The 20,679-nt window shown below is 42.9% G+C and overlaps 2 protein-coding genes across 3 annotated transcripts in view; one reads left to right on the top strand and one right to left on the bottom strand.

Annotated features, from left to right (window-relative positions):
* The window catches only part of LOC149450471 (uncharacterized), a 55,412-nt gene extending 38,954 nt beyond the window's left edge, over positions 1-16,458 (top strand). The window contains exons 6-8 of one of the 2 annotated variants that reach the window (XM_089691923.1): positions 1,513-1,633; positions 4,982-5,174; positions 12,592-16,458. In XM_089691923.1, the coding sequence (XP_089548049.1) occupies positions 1,513-1,633; positions 4,982-5,174; positions 12,592-12,678 (401 nt within the window). In that variant the 3' untranslated portion in view covers positions 12,679-16,458. The remainder of the gene's footprint in view (positions 1-1,512; positions 1,634-4,981; positions 5,175-12,591) is intronic. The other variant, XM_089691924.1, reaches the window with a different exon arrangement.
* A 2,344-nt stretch (positions 16,459-18,802) lies between these two features.
* The window catches only part of LOC149450470 (uncharacterized), a 34,118-nt gene continuing 32,241 nt past the window's right edge, over positions 18,803-20,679 (bottom strand). Inside the window, exon 8 of the mRNA XM_089691957.1 lies at positions 18,803-19,061. Coding sequence (XP_089548083.1) covers positions 18,977-19,061 — 85 coding nt within the window. The 3' untranslated portion in view covers positions 18,803-18,976. The remainder of the gene's footprint in view (positions 19,062-20,679) is intronic.

The following is a 20,679-nucleotide window of genomic DNA, read 5'->3' as shown; positions in this document are numbered from 1 at the left end:
GTCAACAGTATCAAAAGCCACAGAGAGGTCAAGTAGTAAGAGTACGGAGTAGTGGCCATTGGTTTTAGCAGTTAGTAGATCATTAGTGAGTTTTAGTAGGGCAGTTTCAGTGGAGTGTAGTGATCGAAAGCCAGACTGTAAAGGGTCAAGAAGGTTGTTGTCAGTGAGGTAGGAGCTCAGGCGATTGTAGACTAAGCGTTCTAAGAGTTAACAGGGAGATGAGTCTTAAGTTGTTCAGGTTGGTGGGGTCCAGGGAGGGCTTTTTAAGTATGGGAGTGATGTGTGCATGCTTTAGAGGGGAGGGGAAGGCACCAGTAGAGAGGGAGAGATTGAAGATGTGAGTGAGGGAGCATAGGATAGAAGAAGAGGGTGACCGTAGTAGTTGTGAGGGGACAAGATCCAGGAGGCAGGTAGTGAGATGGGCTACTGAGAAAACCTTAGTGACCTCTTCAGTAGTAGAAAGGTCAAAAGAAAGTGTTGAGGGAGGTTTAGTATAAGGTATGCTAAGTGGGATGGATATCTGTGCAGTGGCGATGCCCCCACGAATTGCATCAATCTTGTTTTTGAAATGATTTGCAATCTCGTAAGCAGTGAGTGAGGTACTGGGTGGAGGTAGAGAAAGTAGAGAGTTAAAAGTGGAGAAGAGATGACGAGGACTGGATGACAAGCTATTGATGAGAGTGACAAAGTAGGCTTGTTTGGCAGCATGGAGGGAGGAATTGTTTAAGAAAGCAGATTTATATAGGGTGAAAGCTTGCTGAGATTTGGTTTTACACCACATTCGCTCCAGCGCACGAATATGTCTCTTAAGATTTCTGGTGTCGTCAGTCTGCCACGGTTGTAACGGTCGGGGCCTGATGCTTCCTGTTAGAGGAGCAAGTGAGTCTACTATGGCTGAAAGTGAACTGTTGTAGACAGCAGTGGCCAGGTCAGGGCAGGACAGGGGAGAGATTCTGTCATAGAGGTGGTCAGTTGCAGAGTAGACGAGAAGGGTTAAAGTTGAAGGTTTCTGCGGGTAATTGTTTGCTGCTTGGAGGGATAGGTGTTTGAAGACGAGGACACTGAAGGTGATGAGATTGTGATCAGAGAGAGGAAAGGGGGTGTTTGTGAGGTTGTAGGGAGTGCAGACGGGAGAAAGCAAGTTCTAATGTATCCCATCAGAGTGAGTGGAGGACTGTGTCTATTAGGTTAAGGCAAGAGATGAGGTTATGTTAAAGAGTTGGGATGTAGCCGGGTTGTTCACATTAATGGGGATGTTAAAATCTCCAAGAATGATAGTTGGTATTTCAGAGGAGAGAAAGTAGGTAAGCCTAGCAGAGAAGTAATCAAGAAAGCGGGACACAAGTCCAGGAGGCTGATAGATCGCTGCAGTCCTCAGAGAAATGGGAGAAAACAGCCGAATGCCGTGAGTCTCGAAAGAAGAGAAGCATGGGTTATGGAGGACTTGAAAGGTGCTCAGTGGGGATAGAACCATTTTAATTCCAATGAAGAGTTTCCTTGCTATCATTGCAGATGACCAAGGAATATATGTGGCATGGCAGCAGCATCCCTGGGTTAGGTATCTGTTGATTTGTGCTGGATTTCTAGTCCTGCTACTTGTTTCGATCCTGTTCTATTGCAAAGTATGGAAAAAGTAAGTATGTTTTTAACCACTTGTCTATTGGGCACTTTCACCCCCTTCCTGCCCAGCCCAATTTTCAGCTTTCAGCGCTGTTGCACTTTGAATGGCAATTGCACGGTCATGCAACACTGTACTCGTATGAAATTTTTATCATTTTTTTGAGACAGAGCTTTCTTTTGGTGTTATTTAATCACCTCTGGGTTTTTTATTTTTGCTAAACAAACCAAAAACAACTGAAAATTTTTTGGGAAAAAAGTTTTTTTACTTAGTTTTATAAAATTTGTAAATAAGTAATTTTTCTCCTTCACTGATGTGCGCTAATGAGGCTGCGGTGATGGTCACTGATGAGGAGAAACTGGTAGGTGGCACTGAAAGGCAGCACTCCTATATGACACTGTTAGGCGGCACTGACGGGCACAGCTAGGCGACACTGAAAGGCAGCTCAGATGGACATTGATGTGGCACTGATGGGCTACACTGATCATCAGTGCCCTGATGGTTAGTGTACATGTCCCTGGGACGGGGAGAGCGGCGGTTCTCTCATTCTGGGAGGACGTCATAGGACGTCCTCCCACTCTAACTGCGCATGTGCGCCCCCAGGGGCACAAAGTGTGGCGATCGGTGGTGCACTGTGTCCCTGGGACACAGCGGATCACCGATCAGCGGAAAGAGCTGATGACGTCGGCTCTGTCATGTGATCAGCTGTGTCCAATCACAGCTGATCACATGTAAATAAGGAAATGCCAGTAACCAGCATTCCTCTCCTCACGAGCTGTCACGCAATTCTGAATTAGTAACAACAAAGAACGGTTACCATGAGCAAGTTGGCATTTTTCTTCCTAAATATCATGCAGGCTTAGGCACAGACACAGAACACAGCATGGCTTTCCTTGACTGCAATATCACCTGAATCTGCAACTTGATAGCAATTGAAGGGTATATAAACTATTATAATTAACTTTTTATTTGTTCCCATTTGATCTGTTGTATGTAACATATGAAAGCGTTTTGTTCTGTTCAATAAGTTCGCAAAAAAAAAAAAAAAAAACCCTGATCCTGACAGATATTCAGATCTGCACTCTGTCCTGTGCATTCTTTTAGTGCCTCCTGCAGTCGTCCCTGTTTTTCCCTCAGGCTACAAAAAGGCTTCCCTCAGTTGTGAAGATAAAGGGGAAGTTGTGCCATAGTTTGGTAAAATATAACTGGGCTGGTTTGACACTTTTTTTTTTCCCCAGCAAAGGCATTTTTTTGCAGAAAATAAATGTGCATTTAAATTTTTCCCCACAATTGCTTTGGGCACAATGTTGGGCTCCTGTGGACTCTTCTCCAGCTTTCTGCCCATACCTCCATACAGAATTCCATTTAGCAAGCTGGAGGAAGAGTCAATGGACTGCAAGGGTACTGATCAGCACCCTTCTAGTCCATTGAGAACTCCAAGCCGTCTGCCACAGTGGCAGACTGAACTTGTAGTTGATTCATTCACAGATCCCTGTAAATGAATGAGGCAGCAGTGCTGGCAGAGTCCCGCACCACTGTGCCAATTTTAAATGCGACAGCAGCTGCAAGGGAGAGAAGCCTCCATCTGCTGTAACAAGGCGAGGAACTCTGGAGTTGAAAAGTAGGTGATTAGGAACATCTTACAACCATAAATATGGGAGTAACATTTTTTTAACCTCCCTAGCGGTCTGATTATGTCCATATTTCTGTGCTCAAAGCGGTACATTTTTTTGCATGGAAATATGTATTTTTTTCATTGTAGGCTGTAATTTTTAGGAATAACTCACTGAAATCTGTCCGAACAAGAGTCTAGTACCGGTATGTTAAAACTTGAAACACGAAATCATAAATTATAATTTAATAAATAATCATAAAAAATAATAATAATAAAAAATGTATTTCAATAATATAATCAAAATAATTTACTATCGCTGTTCTCTAGCCGGTCTAAACCGCTTTTGACCTAAAGGGACGCTTTTTGGACGCCATGGACGTTTCTCAGTTTCCAGGCAGAAAGAACAGTAAAAATGCAGGCAGGGCGCAGGACAAAGCACTCGGGACAAAATGTATGTGAAATGGTTTGATACAGGAATGTTATACTATGTGATTTTAGTGAATGTCACAATATGTCATTTTCAAATTTCCCGCCGCTGTCCCCCGTAAGTCCTTACATCGCAGGGGATGGAACCCAGATGACAGATGCCGGCATCCGCTGGAGTACATTACAGGGGACCCTGCAGGGGGGACATCGCGGGAGCGCAGGACAAATTAAGTGATCGAGGGATCCCGGAGCAGCGCCGCATTGGTAAGCCCGAGCTTAGCTCGGGGTTACTGTTTGTGGTCCTGAAACTTTATCCCGAGCTACACTCGGGAATACCGCCAGGGGGGTTAAAGGCATGCTCTGTGACCGACGTATTCTTTGGACACAGCTGATCGCGGTAAAGGGCCAAAGACAGCGGCCCTTTACTGTGTCCAATCACAGCTGATCACATGTAAACAGATTGCTGGTTATTGGCTTTTTCATTTTCTCGGCATTGTCACTGTGGAAAAAGCTGATAACCAGCAACGCTTTGTTTACACTGATAATCAGGGCACTGATTATCAGTGTAGTGCCCATCAGTGCGGCCTTATTTCGTACCCAATAGTGCAGCCACCACAGTGAAGAAGAAAAATTTGTTTATTTGCAAAATCTTATAACTGAAAAGAAGAAAAATTTTTTTTTTGTTTTTTTTCTCAAAAACATTTCTCCTTTTTGTATAGGAGAAAAAAAAAAAAAAACAGCATAGTGGTGATTAAATACCATGAAAAGAAAGCTCTGTCTAAATAAATATCTTTTATTGAATGTCTTTTGGGTACTGTGATCCGCACCTTGATTTTTTTTGGTGAGTTAGTGAAAACAATAATATTTCATTCCCCTGTGTGGCGTTACAGTGGTTTCCTCTGTATTGCCCCCTTTTTATTTTATATTTCATTAAGGTCGATAGAAACATACAGGTTAGCAACATCCCATGTTACCAGCAAAAGTATCATCTGGTAGTTGTAAGTCTTGTAGCTTTAACAGAAAATTTGTGGTATCCCTGATAGGACTCCCCTTTTGGCTTTCAGAGAAAAATGTTAGGATGCCCAGGGGTTATGGGGTATGTGTACAGTATATATCACACATGCACACTCTTGTATTGCACATTGCAACCAATCAGATACCAGCTTTCTAGCTGTCTTGTTCCAGGCAGTTAGAAAGTGAACTAAAATACGTGACTGATGGCAATGTGAACACCTAACTTTAAGTTTTATATGTGCGACTACCAATAGCTTGAACGTATCATTCAAACTAATATGTATAAATGTGGTTTTATGTAAATACAGGACAGAAGCCAAAACACCCAAGAAACTGGGAAAGGTTGAAAATGGACCAGTAACACCAATGTCGTCTGTTAAGCAATTAACTGTGTTGATTAGTGAATGGAATTCTCCAAAGCTGTTATCAGAGCATGAACCTGGACCAGCCTCACCTTTGAATGAAGGAACACCTTCCAATAATGACCAGAAAAATCCCAGAGTACGTTACTATATATTGATCTCCAGCCAAACTCCAGGAACTGATCAAATATATTTTATATAAATTATTTTAGCTACATTTAATTGCACTTATTTTTCATAAAAATGGTTTGTTAACCACTTGAGCTCCAGAGGATTTACCCCCCTTAATGACCAGGCCTCTTTTTGCTACTCGGCGCTGCACTAATTCAACTGATAATTGCGCGGTCATGCAATGCTGCACCCAAACAAAATTTACGGCCTTTTTTTTCACACAAATAGAGCTTTCTTTCGGTGTAATTTGATCATCTGTGCGCTTTTTATTTTTCACGCTATAAACAAAAAAAGGCCAAAAATTTTGAAGAAAAACAATATTTTTTTCTTTCAGCTATAAAAAATATATAGTAAACTCAAAGTTGGTTATAAATTTAGGCCAAAATGTATTCTGCTACATGTTTTTGGTAAAAAAAATCCCAATGAGTGTATATTGATTGCTTTGTGTGGAAGTTATAGCGTTTACAAACTATGGTATAAATACTGCAATTTACGCCATTTTCTGCTATACAGCACTGCGCTAGTTTAACGGACAATTGCGCGGTCATGCAATACGGTACATAAATGAAATTTACATCCTTTTTTTCCCCACAAATTGAGCTTTCCTTCGGTGGTACTTGATCGCCTGTGCGGTTTTTATTTTTTGTGCTATAAAAAAAAAGGCTGACAATTTTGAGGGAAAAAAACAATATTTTGGACTTTTTGCTATAAAACATGTCCAGTAAAAAAAAAATGCAAAAATCAAATTTAGTCATAAATTTCTGCCAAAATGCATTCTGCGACATGTCTTTGCTAAAAAGAAAAAAAAAAAACCCAATACGTGTAAATTAATTAGTTTACGTGAAAGTTATAGCGTTTACAAATGGCGGGAAAGATACTGGGATTTTTAGGGGTTTTTTTATACTAATAATGGCGGCAATCAGGGACTTATGGCAGCGACCAGCGACTTATTGCGGGGCTGCGGCGGACATTCTGACATTGGGGGGTACTGACTTGGGGGTCACTGACGTCCCCAAAAACACTAATACAGTGATCAGTGCAAAAAAAAAAAAAACACTGACACTGTACTAATGGCAATGGGGAGGAAGGGGTTAAATTTATTTTGCAGGAAGGGTTATAGGAGTGAGGGGAGTGTTTTACTAGGGGGCGGGGGTGTGCACTGGGCGGGACAAGGCTGATCGAGAAAGAGAAACTGTTCTTTCTTAATCGGCTCATCCTCGAGCTGACAGGGAAGTGACAGACAGCACAGCTACTGCAGCTGTGCTGTCTGTCACTGTTTTCCGCCGATCGCCGGGAAACAGCCGCTAAGGACCGGCTGTGACCCGGCGACTCACATCTGTGGCGGTATTTGGCGGGACAGGGCGGCGGCGCGCCTCGCGCACGCCCCCTATTTGTTTACAAAACACACGTTTTAAAATGTGGTTTTGCCTGCGAGTGCCGCCGTATATCTACAGTGGCTGGGCGGCAAGTGGTTAATCTGTGGTATGTGTTGGTTTTACATTTCAACATGCTGATTGGGGGGGATTTAGAAAAATTTGCATTTGATCAGCGACTGCTTCTCTGATCAGTGTATCCAGACAGTGGAGTAGTTCTGGCAGTCATAATACAATAGCACAATGAACAGCCTGTTGACTACTTGGGGAGAAATAAAAGGCCCATCTATGTATAGCCTTACTTTTTACAAGTTTGTTTCCTCGGCAGACCTATGTATCTGCCGCTGAATGATCATGCCAGGAACTACCTGATCCTCAACTTCCCTATTAGATACCTGATGAGAGCCCTTCTCCCCATCTTTAGGTGGTTTCTTTCATGGAAGAATCATTGCCTCCAGGGCTGCATTCTGTATCTCCAATACAGGGGTGGTTCCTCCTACATTGTGGGGAACTCTGGTCAGGTCTCTGCTGGACACCATCTAGTTACTGCTGTGCCTTCACCCTCTAGAAGGAACACAGGAGTCCTTCCTCCATCAGGGGAGGTAGTTCTGGTTCTGAACAGTACAGTGAGTTTCAGTCTTACCCCTTTTGATCCCCCTAAGGGCAATTGCGTGGAAGCCAGTTCTTCTCCGCTTATAACTTCTGGACATGGAGGAGAGGTTCTCACACCAAAATATGTCTCTGTGTTACAAATGTAGGTTGTCAGAGGAGAGCCCTGTCTCACCTTGAGCCTTGAATAAAACAAACTGGTCTCCTGCTGCAGGTATCCTCTGTCGGGAACTGGTTTTGCCGTAAGGACTTTGTGGGACTTGTCCCCCCAGAGTCAGGCCTCTAGTCTAGTGGATTCACAGATTTGTGAAGAACAATATTCTAGAGATTTACCCTGTTCTGGATTTACTTCAAGGGATCTCCAAACCCTTGTTCTGCAGATGTTGCTCCTTCACTGGATCTGGGGAGTTGGGAGTATTCTTAGTGCTGAAACCTTTTTAGATCAAGGATAAGCAAGATTCACCTTGGGGCTTGTCCCAGGTGTGCCGTACTGGTGGAAGCATGTCTTGCTTCATCTACATTAGGATTGCAGTCCATCTCACCAGCTGAAGGTAGGTTCTAATGATCTCCTGCCTATTTTTGTTGGGATGTTTCTCATTCACCTTACCCCTTCTGTCTGGTAGACTAGGGAGTCCTGTTTCACTTTTTTTTTTTTTTACAGGTTGTTTCTAGTCCCATTTAGGGTTCTTTCCTGGAAAGGTGATTGTTTGTCACCACAATCTCTCAACAGGTTGGGGTTCTCGTTTTTCATCCTTAGATTTTTAAGTGAACGGATTCCTAGGGCCTTCCCACTTAGACAGGTTGGTCTTCTTTTTACAAGGTCTTTTTCCCAGGTTTCTTGGCTGGTACCTGTTCCATCTAAGGACTTGATCCCTTTTCTTGTCAACCATGTTAGGTTGTGATTTTTAGTTTTTCCCTTCAGTGTCAGGATTTTATTTGTTCCACCCCTTGCTGGATTTAGGCAGTGGCATAGTGTGGGAGAGGTTACGGAACAGTTATCATAGGGGGACAATTCTGGCGCTGGCAACCCACACTACACCATTGACAGTAACTGGGCACTGGGAAGCTGCCAAAGGCAACAGCCAATAATTGGCAGCAGAGGCATCCCTGCCCCTAGCAGCTGCAGGTTGAGGAATGCCTCTGCCACCTACAATTTGCTGTCATCTCTGACTGCTTTCAGGCGGGATACTTCGGTCTGATTCAGATGTGTCTGAGCATGCCTAAGCTCATCCCTACTCAGGGCGAGCACCCCAGATACTTGCAACCCACGCTATGCTACGGGGCTTAGGTTGTCCAACTTCTCGTGTAGTCTATGGCTCAGTGCTCTTCTCTGTCTGGAGTCATTCCTCTCTGATTGCTTCATTTTTTTTTTTTTTCTTGGTCCAGGGCATCAGTTTTTCTCCATGCCCTCCCTCTGGTTGTGTTACCAGGTTCCCCCGTTAGGCATTGGGTTTCGACTTCGAGTGTGTTGATTCAGGTGGTGGTCTTTCAGGCAGCCCCTGGGCTGAAGGCAGTCCCCATTTCTGTTTAGTTTTGACCTGTTAGTGTATGTTACTGCTTATTCACCCCTCAGTTGGATTGCTTTTGTTGTCCTTACAGTATCCCCATCCATATTCCAGTGAAGAGCTACAGATTTAGTGCTGATTCACACATATGCGGTGCAGATTGAAGCTCAAGTTTCACAGTTAATTGACACAGTAGCTATTCAACGGTTCAGGTCAGGTTTACAACACGTTCAGGACAGGATCAGCTCAGGATTTTATCCTGTTCAAGATGTCAGGTTTATAAACGGATCCCATAGAAATCAATAGCCTGTAATCTGCACCTGAACTGGACTGCACAGAAATCGCACGTTACTTTTTTTTTTTTTTTTAAACCGCACTGAATCTGCAACGGGAGTGTTCTGGGAATATGTGAACAGGCACCATAGGAAGCAATGTTGTTTCACATGTCATGCAGTTTGGATGCAGTTCAAACCGCATGCAATCTGCATATAAGTGAATGGGCACTTAGGCCTCCTGCACACAGGATGTTTTTACCGCTGCTTTTAGGGATACCAGGAATTTTCTTTTTCTTGCTTCCAAACTCCTCTGTGTGTTTATGCACACAGAGGACATATATTTGCCTTTTAGTAAATCAACATCTGTGTGATTGAGGCCTTAATTATTGACTTCCCTGTAAGACAGACTGTGATTAATATCCTCTGCTGCTCATGCAGAGTAATATATGTCAGAAAGGCAATAGCACCTTTCAGAGATCAGATTATTAATCGGTCAGAAATTCTTAAGGCTCTGGCATTTGGATCCTGCAACCAGATAGGTACATGCCAGTTTGTACACCAGCACCACTACCGACTTTGAAATGTACAGGTGAAACTCGAAAAATTAGAATATCGTGCAAAAGTTAATTTATTTCAGTAATGCAACTTAAAAGGTGAAACTAATATATGAGATAGACTCATTACATGCAAAGCAAGATAGTTCAAGCTGTGATTTGTCATTGTGATGATTATGGCTTACAGCTCATGAAAACCCCAAATCCACAATCTCAGAAAATGAGAATATTCCATGCAATCAATAAAACAAGGATTGTACATAGAACAATATCGGACCTCTGAAAAGTAGACGCATGCATATGTACTCAGTACTTGGTTTGGGCCCCTTTTGCAGCAATTAGTGCCTCAATGCGGCGTGGCATGGAAGCTATCAGCCTGTGGCACTGCTGAGGTGTTATGGAAGACCAGGATGCTTCAATAGCGGCCTTCAGCTCTTCTGCATTGTTCGGTCTCATGTCTCTCATCTTTCTCTTGGCAATGCCCCATAGATTCTCTATGGGGTTCAGGTCAGGCAAGTTTGCTGGCCAATCAAGCACAGTAATCCCATGGTCAATGAACCAGGTTTTGGTGCTTTTGGCAGTGCGGGCGGTGCCAAGTCCTGCTGGAAAATGAAGTCAGCATCCCCATAAAGCTCGTCTGTGTAAGGAAGCATGAAGTGCTCCAAAATCTCCTGGTAGATGGCTGCGTTGACCCTGGACTTAATGAAGCACAGAGGACCAACACCACCAGATTGTGGATTTGGGGTTTTCATGAGCTGTAAGCCATAATCACCACAATGATGACAAATCACGTCTTGAACTATCTTGCTTTGCATGTAATGAGTCTATCTCATATATTAGTTTCACCTTTTAAGTTGCATTACTGAAATAAATTAACTTTTGCACGATATTCAAATTTTTTGAGTTTCACTTGTATGGTAATTGATCCTGTGCTTGTTTTTTGTAGCTATAATGTAGGCTTGATCCACCTGCTGGGTTATGTACACTTTTTTTTTTTTTTAGGCATTTTGCCAAGGCATCTTTAAAGAATCCGGAAGGAACCCTAGTTGAAAGACTGCTAATGCTTCTTTGGCGCTAATGCTTTGTTCTTATCAGGAACAGTGTTTCTTTGTTGTGATTTTATATATTGTGCTGTCTGTGCCTATAATTTTTAGATATTTTTGCGCCCCCCCCCCCCCTTCTCTCTCTCTCTTTTTTTTTTTTTCTTTTTCTTTTCCCTCCCATATCTTGGTGCTTCTCTCTTGATGTTTGCTGCTCAACAGATTATGATTCCTTCTGGTATTGTCGCCTTTATATATTGGCACCTCCTGCTGTTGTCTTTATTGTCACTAGGGAGATCGGAGACACTGGCAGCCCTCCCTGATTACCAAGGAAAGCATCTGTTCCCCTTTAAAACAGTTATTATTATTATACAGGATTTATACAGCGCCAACAGTTTGCTCAGCACTTTACAATATAAGGGATTGGCATACACTATTTTTATGCAGTGTTTGGGAAAGTGGGTCTGTGTATTATTTGGTACTATTTTCACTTTTTATTTGATAGGGCTAATGGTTTCTCTTTTTGTTTACCATTGTGGGACATGCTCCGTTTTATTTGTTCAGATCTTTTTTTTTTTTTATTGTGGGTTTTTTTTTTTTTTTTTGTTTGTTTTTTTTTCACTCACGCACAACTTTTGCATAACAAACTCACTAAACCAACATCAATGACCAGTGATGTGTACACGCTCAATTTTTACTATGTTTTGCTGATACAACCAGTATGGATGACTACGTCTCCCCATGACCATTTTGCTTTTCGACATGTTGCATGTTACATGTTTTTATTTTTGCATAATATTTCCCCTTTTTGTCATTCTACAGGTCTATATTTTATTGACATTGCAGAATTAGGGGTCTATTGTTTAAAAAATGTAGTGCCCGTGCCAGGGGTGGTTTATTCTGTCCACTGACACCAATATTGTGCAGCTCTCTATAATTTTCAAGTTGATCACCTCTGCTGTAGATCCTTTGAGTAATTTCTTATAAGCAGTAAAATAGCTTTAAAACACGCCCTTGCTGACCTCCCTAGCTGCTTGTACTCAGAGTCCTTGTTGAAAACACAAAAGCTCAAAATTTGGGTTTGTCAGGTTTTTTTGTTTTTAAATACCTGTTGTGTGTTTTATATTAGGGGACTGGCAGGCTGTCCAGTTTACTGCTACAGTAGAATCGAGATGTGATTTCAGTGCCTCTATTGTGAACTTTGAATGAGTTTCTCAACAATGTTTACCACTAGAGTGGTGAATGAGGACTCCTTATAAAATGCTTTTACTGTGTGTTCAGAATATGTATATACTTTGGTGGGGGGGGGTGCTGAGGTTGCAGTCTGTTCATAACTAACATGTTACACCCTGAATATGGGTGTAACATAACAGATAAAAAGTGCAGCGCTAAAACAAGATAATATGCATCATAAAGTGCAGAGTGATCATCAATATCATAATAATAGCCACCTAAACGAATACCTAAATATAGAGTGTAAGGTATATCACCACAAGGTGATGATAATGGTGATAAATTGTCCCAAAATAAGACGAGAGGATCCCTTCAAGATCGCAATCAACGTGTATGGGTAACTGATCCAGGGGTGACAGATGAAGTGACTGAACAAGCAAAATGCGCACTCCCCAGAAGTGCGCTATAAACACACATTTGAGGTTAATCCTGTCTCATCAGGTATAATCAGGTCAACTGCTCCCAGGTTCGGCCAGGTTCCTATACACCTTTAGGGTCCTTAGGCAGGTGTCACAGTGTCTGGTCACATCTGTGTGATACTCTCTGGGGTCCCTTAGTGTGTATCACCGCGTTGGGTCATCTCTAAAGTGGGCTCTGGATCACTGATCCTCCAACACACACCTGCAGAGATCAGACAGCTGCACGCTTTTATTTGTAAGTGTAGTTCTGCTTTTAATGAAAAGGGACATTGGTACTGAGGATCTGCTATCAGAGTGCTGCATAGTAATAAAGAATGCATCTCTTGGGACTTCTCTGTATGTATTCTAATTCAGATTATTATTTTTTTTATTTTTAGGAAACTGTGGAAAGTTCATTAAAGAAAAGAGATGTACGTAACTCTGCAAGAAGCACCAGCGCACCAAGAAAGCTACAATATCAATGAGCACTTATGCAGATAAGGAAAAACTGTTTAAAGGATAATTCCATCTTTACACAAATATTTTTTGACTGTGAGGGTTTTGTGATTGTTACGATTTTGTTTCATTATACATATACATTGTCTTCCGTAAGCTTGAATAAGAATCCTTAAACACTAGATTTTTCATGAAGGATTTAAAGAAACTGTGTAATGTTGTGTCAGTGAACTGTCCATTGTTAAATGTAGCCAGTTTTAGACTGTCCCTTTTTTTGGAATAGTGCAAAATTTAAAGCACTTTATTGGGATAGAATTTTTAAAACTTCAGAAGCCTGTACAGATTTAATGAAGGAGATTGGGTAATGAAGACTACTTAATTTATACTTTTGCAGGATCACATTTGTCACAAAGATGGAGTTGTACTTTAATCTATTCCTAGCATGAAAAGTTTTTCTACCATCTGCACTCTACTAGAAATCTGCACTTATATTTCCCTTTTCTATATGATGTAAATGTTGGGGCACAGAATGTTTGTTTGCATGGTTCTCAGCCTCATTTTCACACATTTGTCCCCACGGAACTCAGTATTTTATTATGGCTGCTGCAACTCAAAATAACACTAACCTACTGTCAGAAAATTTTCTGACAGATTTACTTCAAAGGTTGAGAGGTTGTACCTTCATGCTAGCTGCTCATATTATATCCTAGCGCTCGTTTACCCCCCCCTTTTTATAACGCTAACCTACTGTTTACTAATTGGATTAGATTATACCAGTTGCTGGTGAGTACTGAGGACACTGTGAGTACCGAGAGCTTTGTGAGGACACTGCAAGTACTGAGAGTGGGGTAGAAGAAGAGTGTTAGGCTAGTCCTGGGTTAATACGTCCCAACAAATATGTCAAATTACATGATGTTGGAGATATCAACTCAGGTGTGGCATTATTGAAGCAGGATACCTTCTCTAGCTCTTAGAGGAACAACTACTAGATTGTAAGCTCCCAGGATCAGGGCCCTCCTATCCCTCTTGTATTGAACTGTATTGTTACTGTTTGTCTCCCGTTATATTGTAAAGCGCTGCGCAAACTGTTGGCGCTATATAAATCCTGTATAATAATACTCCAGTGAGGATGGGGGCGAGGTTACAGGCACGGATAGACAGATACTGGTGGTAGTGGACTCTGTTATTAGAAGGACGGATATGGCAATCTGTCACAAAGACTGTGATTGCCAAACAAGTATATTGTGTACTGGGCACTCAGGATTGGAACATTGCGGATCAGACGGACGCATTGTTGGGTGGGGCTGGGTAGGACCCAGCTACGATTGTACATATTGGTACAAATGACAAAGTCAAAGGAAGATTGAGTGTCCTTAAAAATGATTTCGGGGACTTAGCTGTTAAATTAACCGTTTGCCTACAGGGTACTTTTACCCTCTTCCTGCCCAGACCAATTTTCAGCTTTCGGCGCTCTCATACTTGGACAACTGCGCGGTCATGCAACACTGTACCCAAACTAAATTTGTATCATTTTTTTTTTAGCCAAATAGAGCTTTCTTTTGGTGGTATTTGATCACCACTGGGGGTTTAATTTTTTGCTAAACAAACTAAAAAGGACCAACATTTTTTAAAACATTTCTTAGTTTCTGTTATAAAGTTTTGTAAATGAGTAATTTTTCCTCCTTCACTGATAGGCACTGATAGGCTGCATTCAACTGATGGATACTGACTGCCAGCACAGATGGGCACTATTGGCCACGCTGATGGGGCTACACTGACCATCAAGACACTGATGATCAGTGCCCTGATGATCAATGTAGATGTCCCCCGGCGAAATGCCGCTTACCGGCTGTCCTCTATTCACTCGCTGTCAGCATGATTGGACACAGCTGGTCACATGGTAAAAGCGCCTGTGATTGACTCGTTCCTTAGTCATGTGATCAGCTATGTCCGAAGGATACAGCGATCACAAATTGCGAGCAGGCGGCGCGGTTCTGGGAGGACGTACATGGACGCCCTCACAGAACTAGCCGACCGCACTGTAGCCGTCTTTTCGCTACAGCGCGGTTGGGAACTGGTTAACCAGTTCCCTACCGCGCTATAGCCAAAGGACAGCTACAGCTCGGTTGTCTGTTTCTGGGACAACGTACATGGACGTCATTCCAGAATACGCCCTTAGCAATTCGCCGCTGGTGATCGCTGTGTCCTACCATCTGAAAAATGATGACAAAAAAAAATTTCAACTTCAAAAAACTCGCCATGCCTCTTATGAAGTACGTCGGACTGTCTACTTTGCAAAAAGGGGTCATTTGGGGGATATCTGTACTGTCCTGACATTCTTGGACCTCAAGAAATTAGATTGGCTGTCAGTACTTCAGGATTGATCAATATTCAGATATATCCCATAGTTTGTGAACTCTATAACTCTCCTACAAACTAAATAATAAACACTATTTGGGTTATTTTCACCAAAGACATGTAGTAGAATACATCTCGGCCTAAATTTATGAAGAACAATTATTTATTTGCAAACTTTTATAACGGAAACAAAGAAATTTTTTTTTAATTTCGATCTTTTTTTTGTTAATTTAGCAAAAAATAAAAACCCCAGTGATGGTTAAATACCACCAAAAGAAAGCTCTAGTTGTGTGAATAAAATGATACAATTTTAGTTTGAATGAAAATTGCGCAGTCATGCAACACTGTACCCAAAGTGTGAGAGCGCTGAAACCTGAACATTGGCCGGGGGAAGAAGGGGGGTAAAAGTGCCCGGTATGGAAGTGGTTAAAAAAAGGATCTCTCTTAATTGAACATCCCCTTCCTTTGACAGTGGACAGGGGATCTCTCCCTGCGCCTGCTGTGAAAATTGGAAAGGAACACAGCTGTGCAGGGCTCCGCCCACACGGCCGTGTTATTTTTTTCTTCTGAATGAATACTTACAAATACTGTCAGCCATTGCAGCCGACGGCTTGTAGTTCTCAATGAACTGCAAAGGCCCTCGTGAGTGCTCTCGTAGTCCATTGATCTTCCTGCTCTCAGGTTACTGCCTGCCCATATGCTGTATGGGCAAACAGCTAACCTGTGAGTCTGAAGGAGCCTAAGATTGCACCTGTGATCTGCTGATTATGGGTGCAATGCCCTGCAGGCTTCTTTTTAAAAAGAATATAATAAATTCTGTGGCCAGACTCATCCACCTTACCAACCGCTCCGTTTCCACCACCCCCCTCTGCCAATCCCTCCACTGGCTTCCAATTGCCCAACGGATCAAATTCAAAATCCTAACACTGACATACAAAGCTGTCCATCATACTGCCCCAAACTACATCACTGACCTAATATCCAAATACCACCCAAAATGCACTCTCCGCTCCTCACAAGACCTCCTTCTCTCTAGTTCCCTGGTCTCTTCCTCCCATGCCTGCCTCCAGGACTTCTCCAGGGCGTCACCCATCCTCTGGAACTCCCTACCCCAATCCATCAGACTATCACCTACTCTCCTCTCCTTTAGGCGCACCCTGAAAACCCACCTCTTCAGGGAAGCCTACCCCACCCCCTGCTAATTGCTGACCTCCTCCACTCTTCCTACCACTCCATCCCCCACAGCTTTTCCTCCTGTACCACTATCCCCTCCCTCCTGGATTGTAAGCTCCAAGGAGCAGGGCCCTCGAACCCCTCATGTATTGTATTGTATTGTTATAGTACTGTCGCATGTATTGTCTCCCATTGTAATGTACAGCACTGAACGAACTGTTGGCGCTTCATAAATACTGTATAATAATAAATTCACTTTTTTTTTTACCTGCAAAAAATGTGTATGTATTATTATTTTTTTCTTTAGTTGGAGTTCTGCTTTACGGATCGGGTAGGTGTACGTGTGGTATTTTGTGTTGTGTGTGTGGTGTTTTTTTTTTATTTTTTTTAGTGTTGGAGATTAAAATGCTAGCCAGTTCCAATATGCACAGTGGACGTCATGCCTAAATATACCAGCCCAAGTCTCCTGCTCTGATAAACATACCTACATATACAGATACGTGAATTGAACCAGGCGTATCCTGAGGTCCTCCGTAAAATTGTATAAATACCATAATTTTCCTTTCCTGGTGCCAATCCAGTGGCAGCATACATGTGTGAGATTTGCCCACAAGACCATAGCTATAGAATCTTGATGTCCACACAACAAGCCCATTCCCTACACAACACATTTCGGCACATTTTTGATGCGTTTTGCATTTTAATCTGCCCAGCAACAAGTTGGGAAAACAAAGCACATCAAAAAGACGTCAAAAGCCCATGTGCAAAAATGCAAACCGCACCGCAAAAACAGATCAAATACAAACTGCATAGGTGTGACACTTAAAGCTTGTAGGAGGAATTTTCATTCTGTTCTGACTATCCTATGAGGCTGCATAACCCCTGACCTTCTCTCTGGACAGTGCTGATTGGCCCTGTGATGATCACATGCACCCTCCCAAAGTTGAAAAAAAAAACTCGCCTTTTACACTAAACTGAGCATGTACAGAGTGATCCACCCTGTACTATCAGCAGACTGGGGACTGTGGAAGAATGGGAGGATCAGAGAAGACATGACCAGCCTTTTTACACAATGTAGACGATTAACCCCTTAGGTTCCACAGTGAGTATAACAAGCATGCTTTACTGCATATACAGACTAAGGCTTTAAGGCTTACCTATAGGTATGGCAAATATCTCCTAAAAGTGCTCCGGTTTACGAGATATTTACTCTGGCAGCAGCTGGTGACGTCACCACCACATGCCATTCCTTCAGAGCCCTCTGCCGTAAAGAGTGACATCATCGCAGCTCAGCCATTCATACCGCCGAAGCCGCGAACCCGTAAGGAAGACCAGGTGAAGATGGAGGCACCTACATCGGTGACAGCGTGCCACTGGAGGACTTCTGTTCAGGTAAGGCTGTCATAATGTGCTAGTATTTAGTACGTATTAGCTCAAGATTTAAACTGCTCGGGACCCAATTTTGTTTTTTTTTTCTGCGGTTTAATACCGCTTTAACCTGTTCACGCCGGCCGAACGCAAATGTGCGGCCTCCCGGCGTCTGGGCCTAGACGCCAAGCGGCCGCACATTTGCGTTCTATTAACAAAGAACATATGTGCTCCCAGCACACATGTCCGGTACTCACGGAAAGGTCTTGATCTCTTTCGATCTGGACCTTTCCCGATCATGTGACTGCGCGTCACGGTGGTCACATGACTCTAAACCCCGCCCTGCCTCCTGGCTTCTGGAACTCTTAACCTCCTTAGCGGTGTTCCCGAGTGTAGCTCGGGGTAAAATTTGAGTACCAAGAGCGGTAACCCCGAGCTACACTTACCATGCGGCGTTGCTCAGGGAGTCCCTGCAGCACTTACCTGTCCTTCGCTCCCGCAATGTGTCCCCTGCAGCGTCCCCGGCCATCTCCTCCGGCCGATGCCGGCATCCGGCTTCCGTGTTCCGGTCCCTGTGACGTCGAGACGTACGGGCGCCAGAACCGGCGGCAAATTTGAAATTTTTAAAAAATTTCATTTTTGCTGTCATTGCTGTTTCAATGCATTTCACATATATTTTGTCCCTACTGCTTTGTCCGGCACCCTGCCTGCATTTTGATTGTTCTTTCTGCCTGGAAACTTAGTAAAGTCCACGGCGTCCAAAAAGCGTCCCTTTACGTCAAAAGCGGGTTTAGACCGGCTAGAGAACAGCGATAGTAAATCAGAACCACTTGCAGAATTGAGTGATAATGATTCGTGGGGGAAATTCATCATCAGACACTGAAAACGATTTTGCGACTTTGCTCTCTTTGCCTCTGTATTTCAAATTTCAGTGTTTTTGGTTTGATTATATTATTGAATTAAATTTATTATTATTTTTTATGATTATTTATTAAATTATAATTTATGATTTCGTGTTTCAAGTTTTATCATACCCGGGATGTTTACTAGACCCTTGTTCGTACAGATTTCAGTGAGTTATTCCTAAAAATGACAGCCTACAATAAAAAACTACATATTTCCATGCAAAAAAATGTACCGCTTTCAGCACAAAAAATCGGAAAGAATCATACCGCCAGGGAGGTTAAAGGGCCGGGAGGCGCCGGTGTGAAGGGGTTAAGAAAATTGTTTACAGATACATATGATGCCAATAGGTTTTGAGTATACATACACTTTTACAAAAAAAAATTTTTTTCTTTCAGTAAGATGGAAGTGAATAGCAAATGACTCGGATTTTACTACTAGGACAAGATAAACTCTTCATTTGTCTAAGGTGGGCTCATGGCAGGCTTTTATGCCACAAGACAAAACTCTAAGGTAAGACTCCGCTCATTTGCTTGGCAGTCTCGTTAGGTCACCAGCCTGAAAAGGAATCTTGTCTTCTGGTGAAGCTTCACGGATAGACTGTAATGACCTGTAACAGAACAAGGAACAAGAATGAATACATATACTGTAAATATAAATTCAAGGCTATTTTATAAATCCTATTGTCAGTGTTTTACCCTTTTTTCATGTCCCATTGACTACAATAAGTAAACTCTACAACAGGGGTTCAGACAAAAATAAAAATCTAGCCGCCCCCCACTAAAAAATTAATTATTTATACCTGTAGAGAGGAAATCTCTCTAACAAAGCCCTGGCTAGTAGTAAAAACCAAATTGGTTTTCCAGTCCTTTCCCACTCTATCCAAAATATAATAACACCATAAAGACTCATCAATTGTTCTATGTTATACTGTGAACCACATGCACTGCTCCTCATCTCTATAACACGGTGACCCCCGGTCCACATCTATGCGGCCGTGAGGGCCGCGTTTTGCACGGGCACTAGAGCCCATTCATTTGAATGGACTCCCGTGCCCTATTACACGCAGGGAAAGAAGTCCCTGCACTTCTTTGGAAAACGCAGCCTGCGTGGGAACCTCGGTTCCCAGTATGGTTGCATTTCCCAGTGCGGGCAGCGTGCCATTAGAACTAATGACACCCGCCCATGGGTCCACAATTCTCTGTGCGGTGCTGCATGGATTTTCGTGCTGATCCTCAGTGGCACCATCCGCACAGATGTGAACCTAGGGTAAAAGTGGTTGTAAACCTGGATGCTTGGTTCAGCCCCTGCAAAGTTACACTATATTGCCAAACGTATTGGGACACCCCTCCAAATCATTGGATTCAGGTGTTCCAATCACCTCCATGGTCACAGGTGTATACAATCAAGCCCCTAGGCATGCAGACTGCTTCTACAAACATTTGTGAAAGAATGGGTCGCTCTCAGGAGCTTAGTGACTCCAAGCGTGGTCCCGTGATAGGTTGTCACCTGTGCAATAAGTCCATCCGTGACATTTCCTTGTTACTAAATATTCCACGCTCAACTGTTAGTGGGATTATAACAAAGTGGAAGCAACTGGGAACAACAGCAACTCAGCCACCAAGTGGTAGGCCATGTAAATGACAAAACGGGGTCAGTGCATGCTGAAGCACACAGTGCGCAGAAGTTGCCAACTGTCTGCAGAGTCAATAACTAAAGACCTCCAAACTTTGTGTGGCCTTCAGATTAGCACAACAACAGTGTGTAGAGAGCTTCATGGAATGGGTTTCCATGGCCGAGCAGCTGCATCCAAGCCTTACATCACCAAGCGCAATGCAAAGCATCGAATGCAGTGGGGTAAAGCACGCCACCACTGGACTCTAGAGCAGTGGAGGCGTGTTCTCTGGAGTGACGAATCAATCTTCTATGTCTGGCAATCCGATAGACGTTTCTGGGTTTGGTGATTGTCAGGAGAATGGTACTTGCCTGACTGCATTGTGCCAAGTGTAAAGTTTGCTCGAGGGGGATTATGGTGTGGAGTTGTTTTTCTGGGGTTGGGCTTGGCTCCTTAGTTCCATTAAAAGGAACTCTTAAGGCGTCAGCATACCAAGACATTTTATACAATTTCATGCTCCCAACTTTGTGAGAACATTTTGGGGATGGCCCCTTCCTGTTCCAACATGACTGCACACCAGTGTACAAAGCAAGGTCCATAAAGACATGGATGA

This window comes from Staurois parvus, unplaced genomic scaffold (assembly GCF_062004578.1).
Source record: "Staurois parvus isolate SC_StPar_1 unplaced genomic scaffold, SC_StPar_1.0 ptg000574l, whole genome shotgun sequence".
Classification (NCBI taxonomy): Eukaryota; Metazoa; Chordata; class Amphibia; order Anura; family Ranidae; genus Staurois; species Staurois parvus.
Note: the sequence above shows the minus strand (reverse complement) of the source record. Positions and strands in the feature narration are given on the sequence as shown.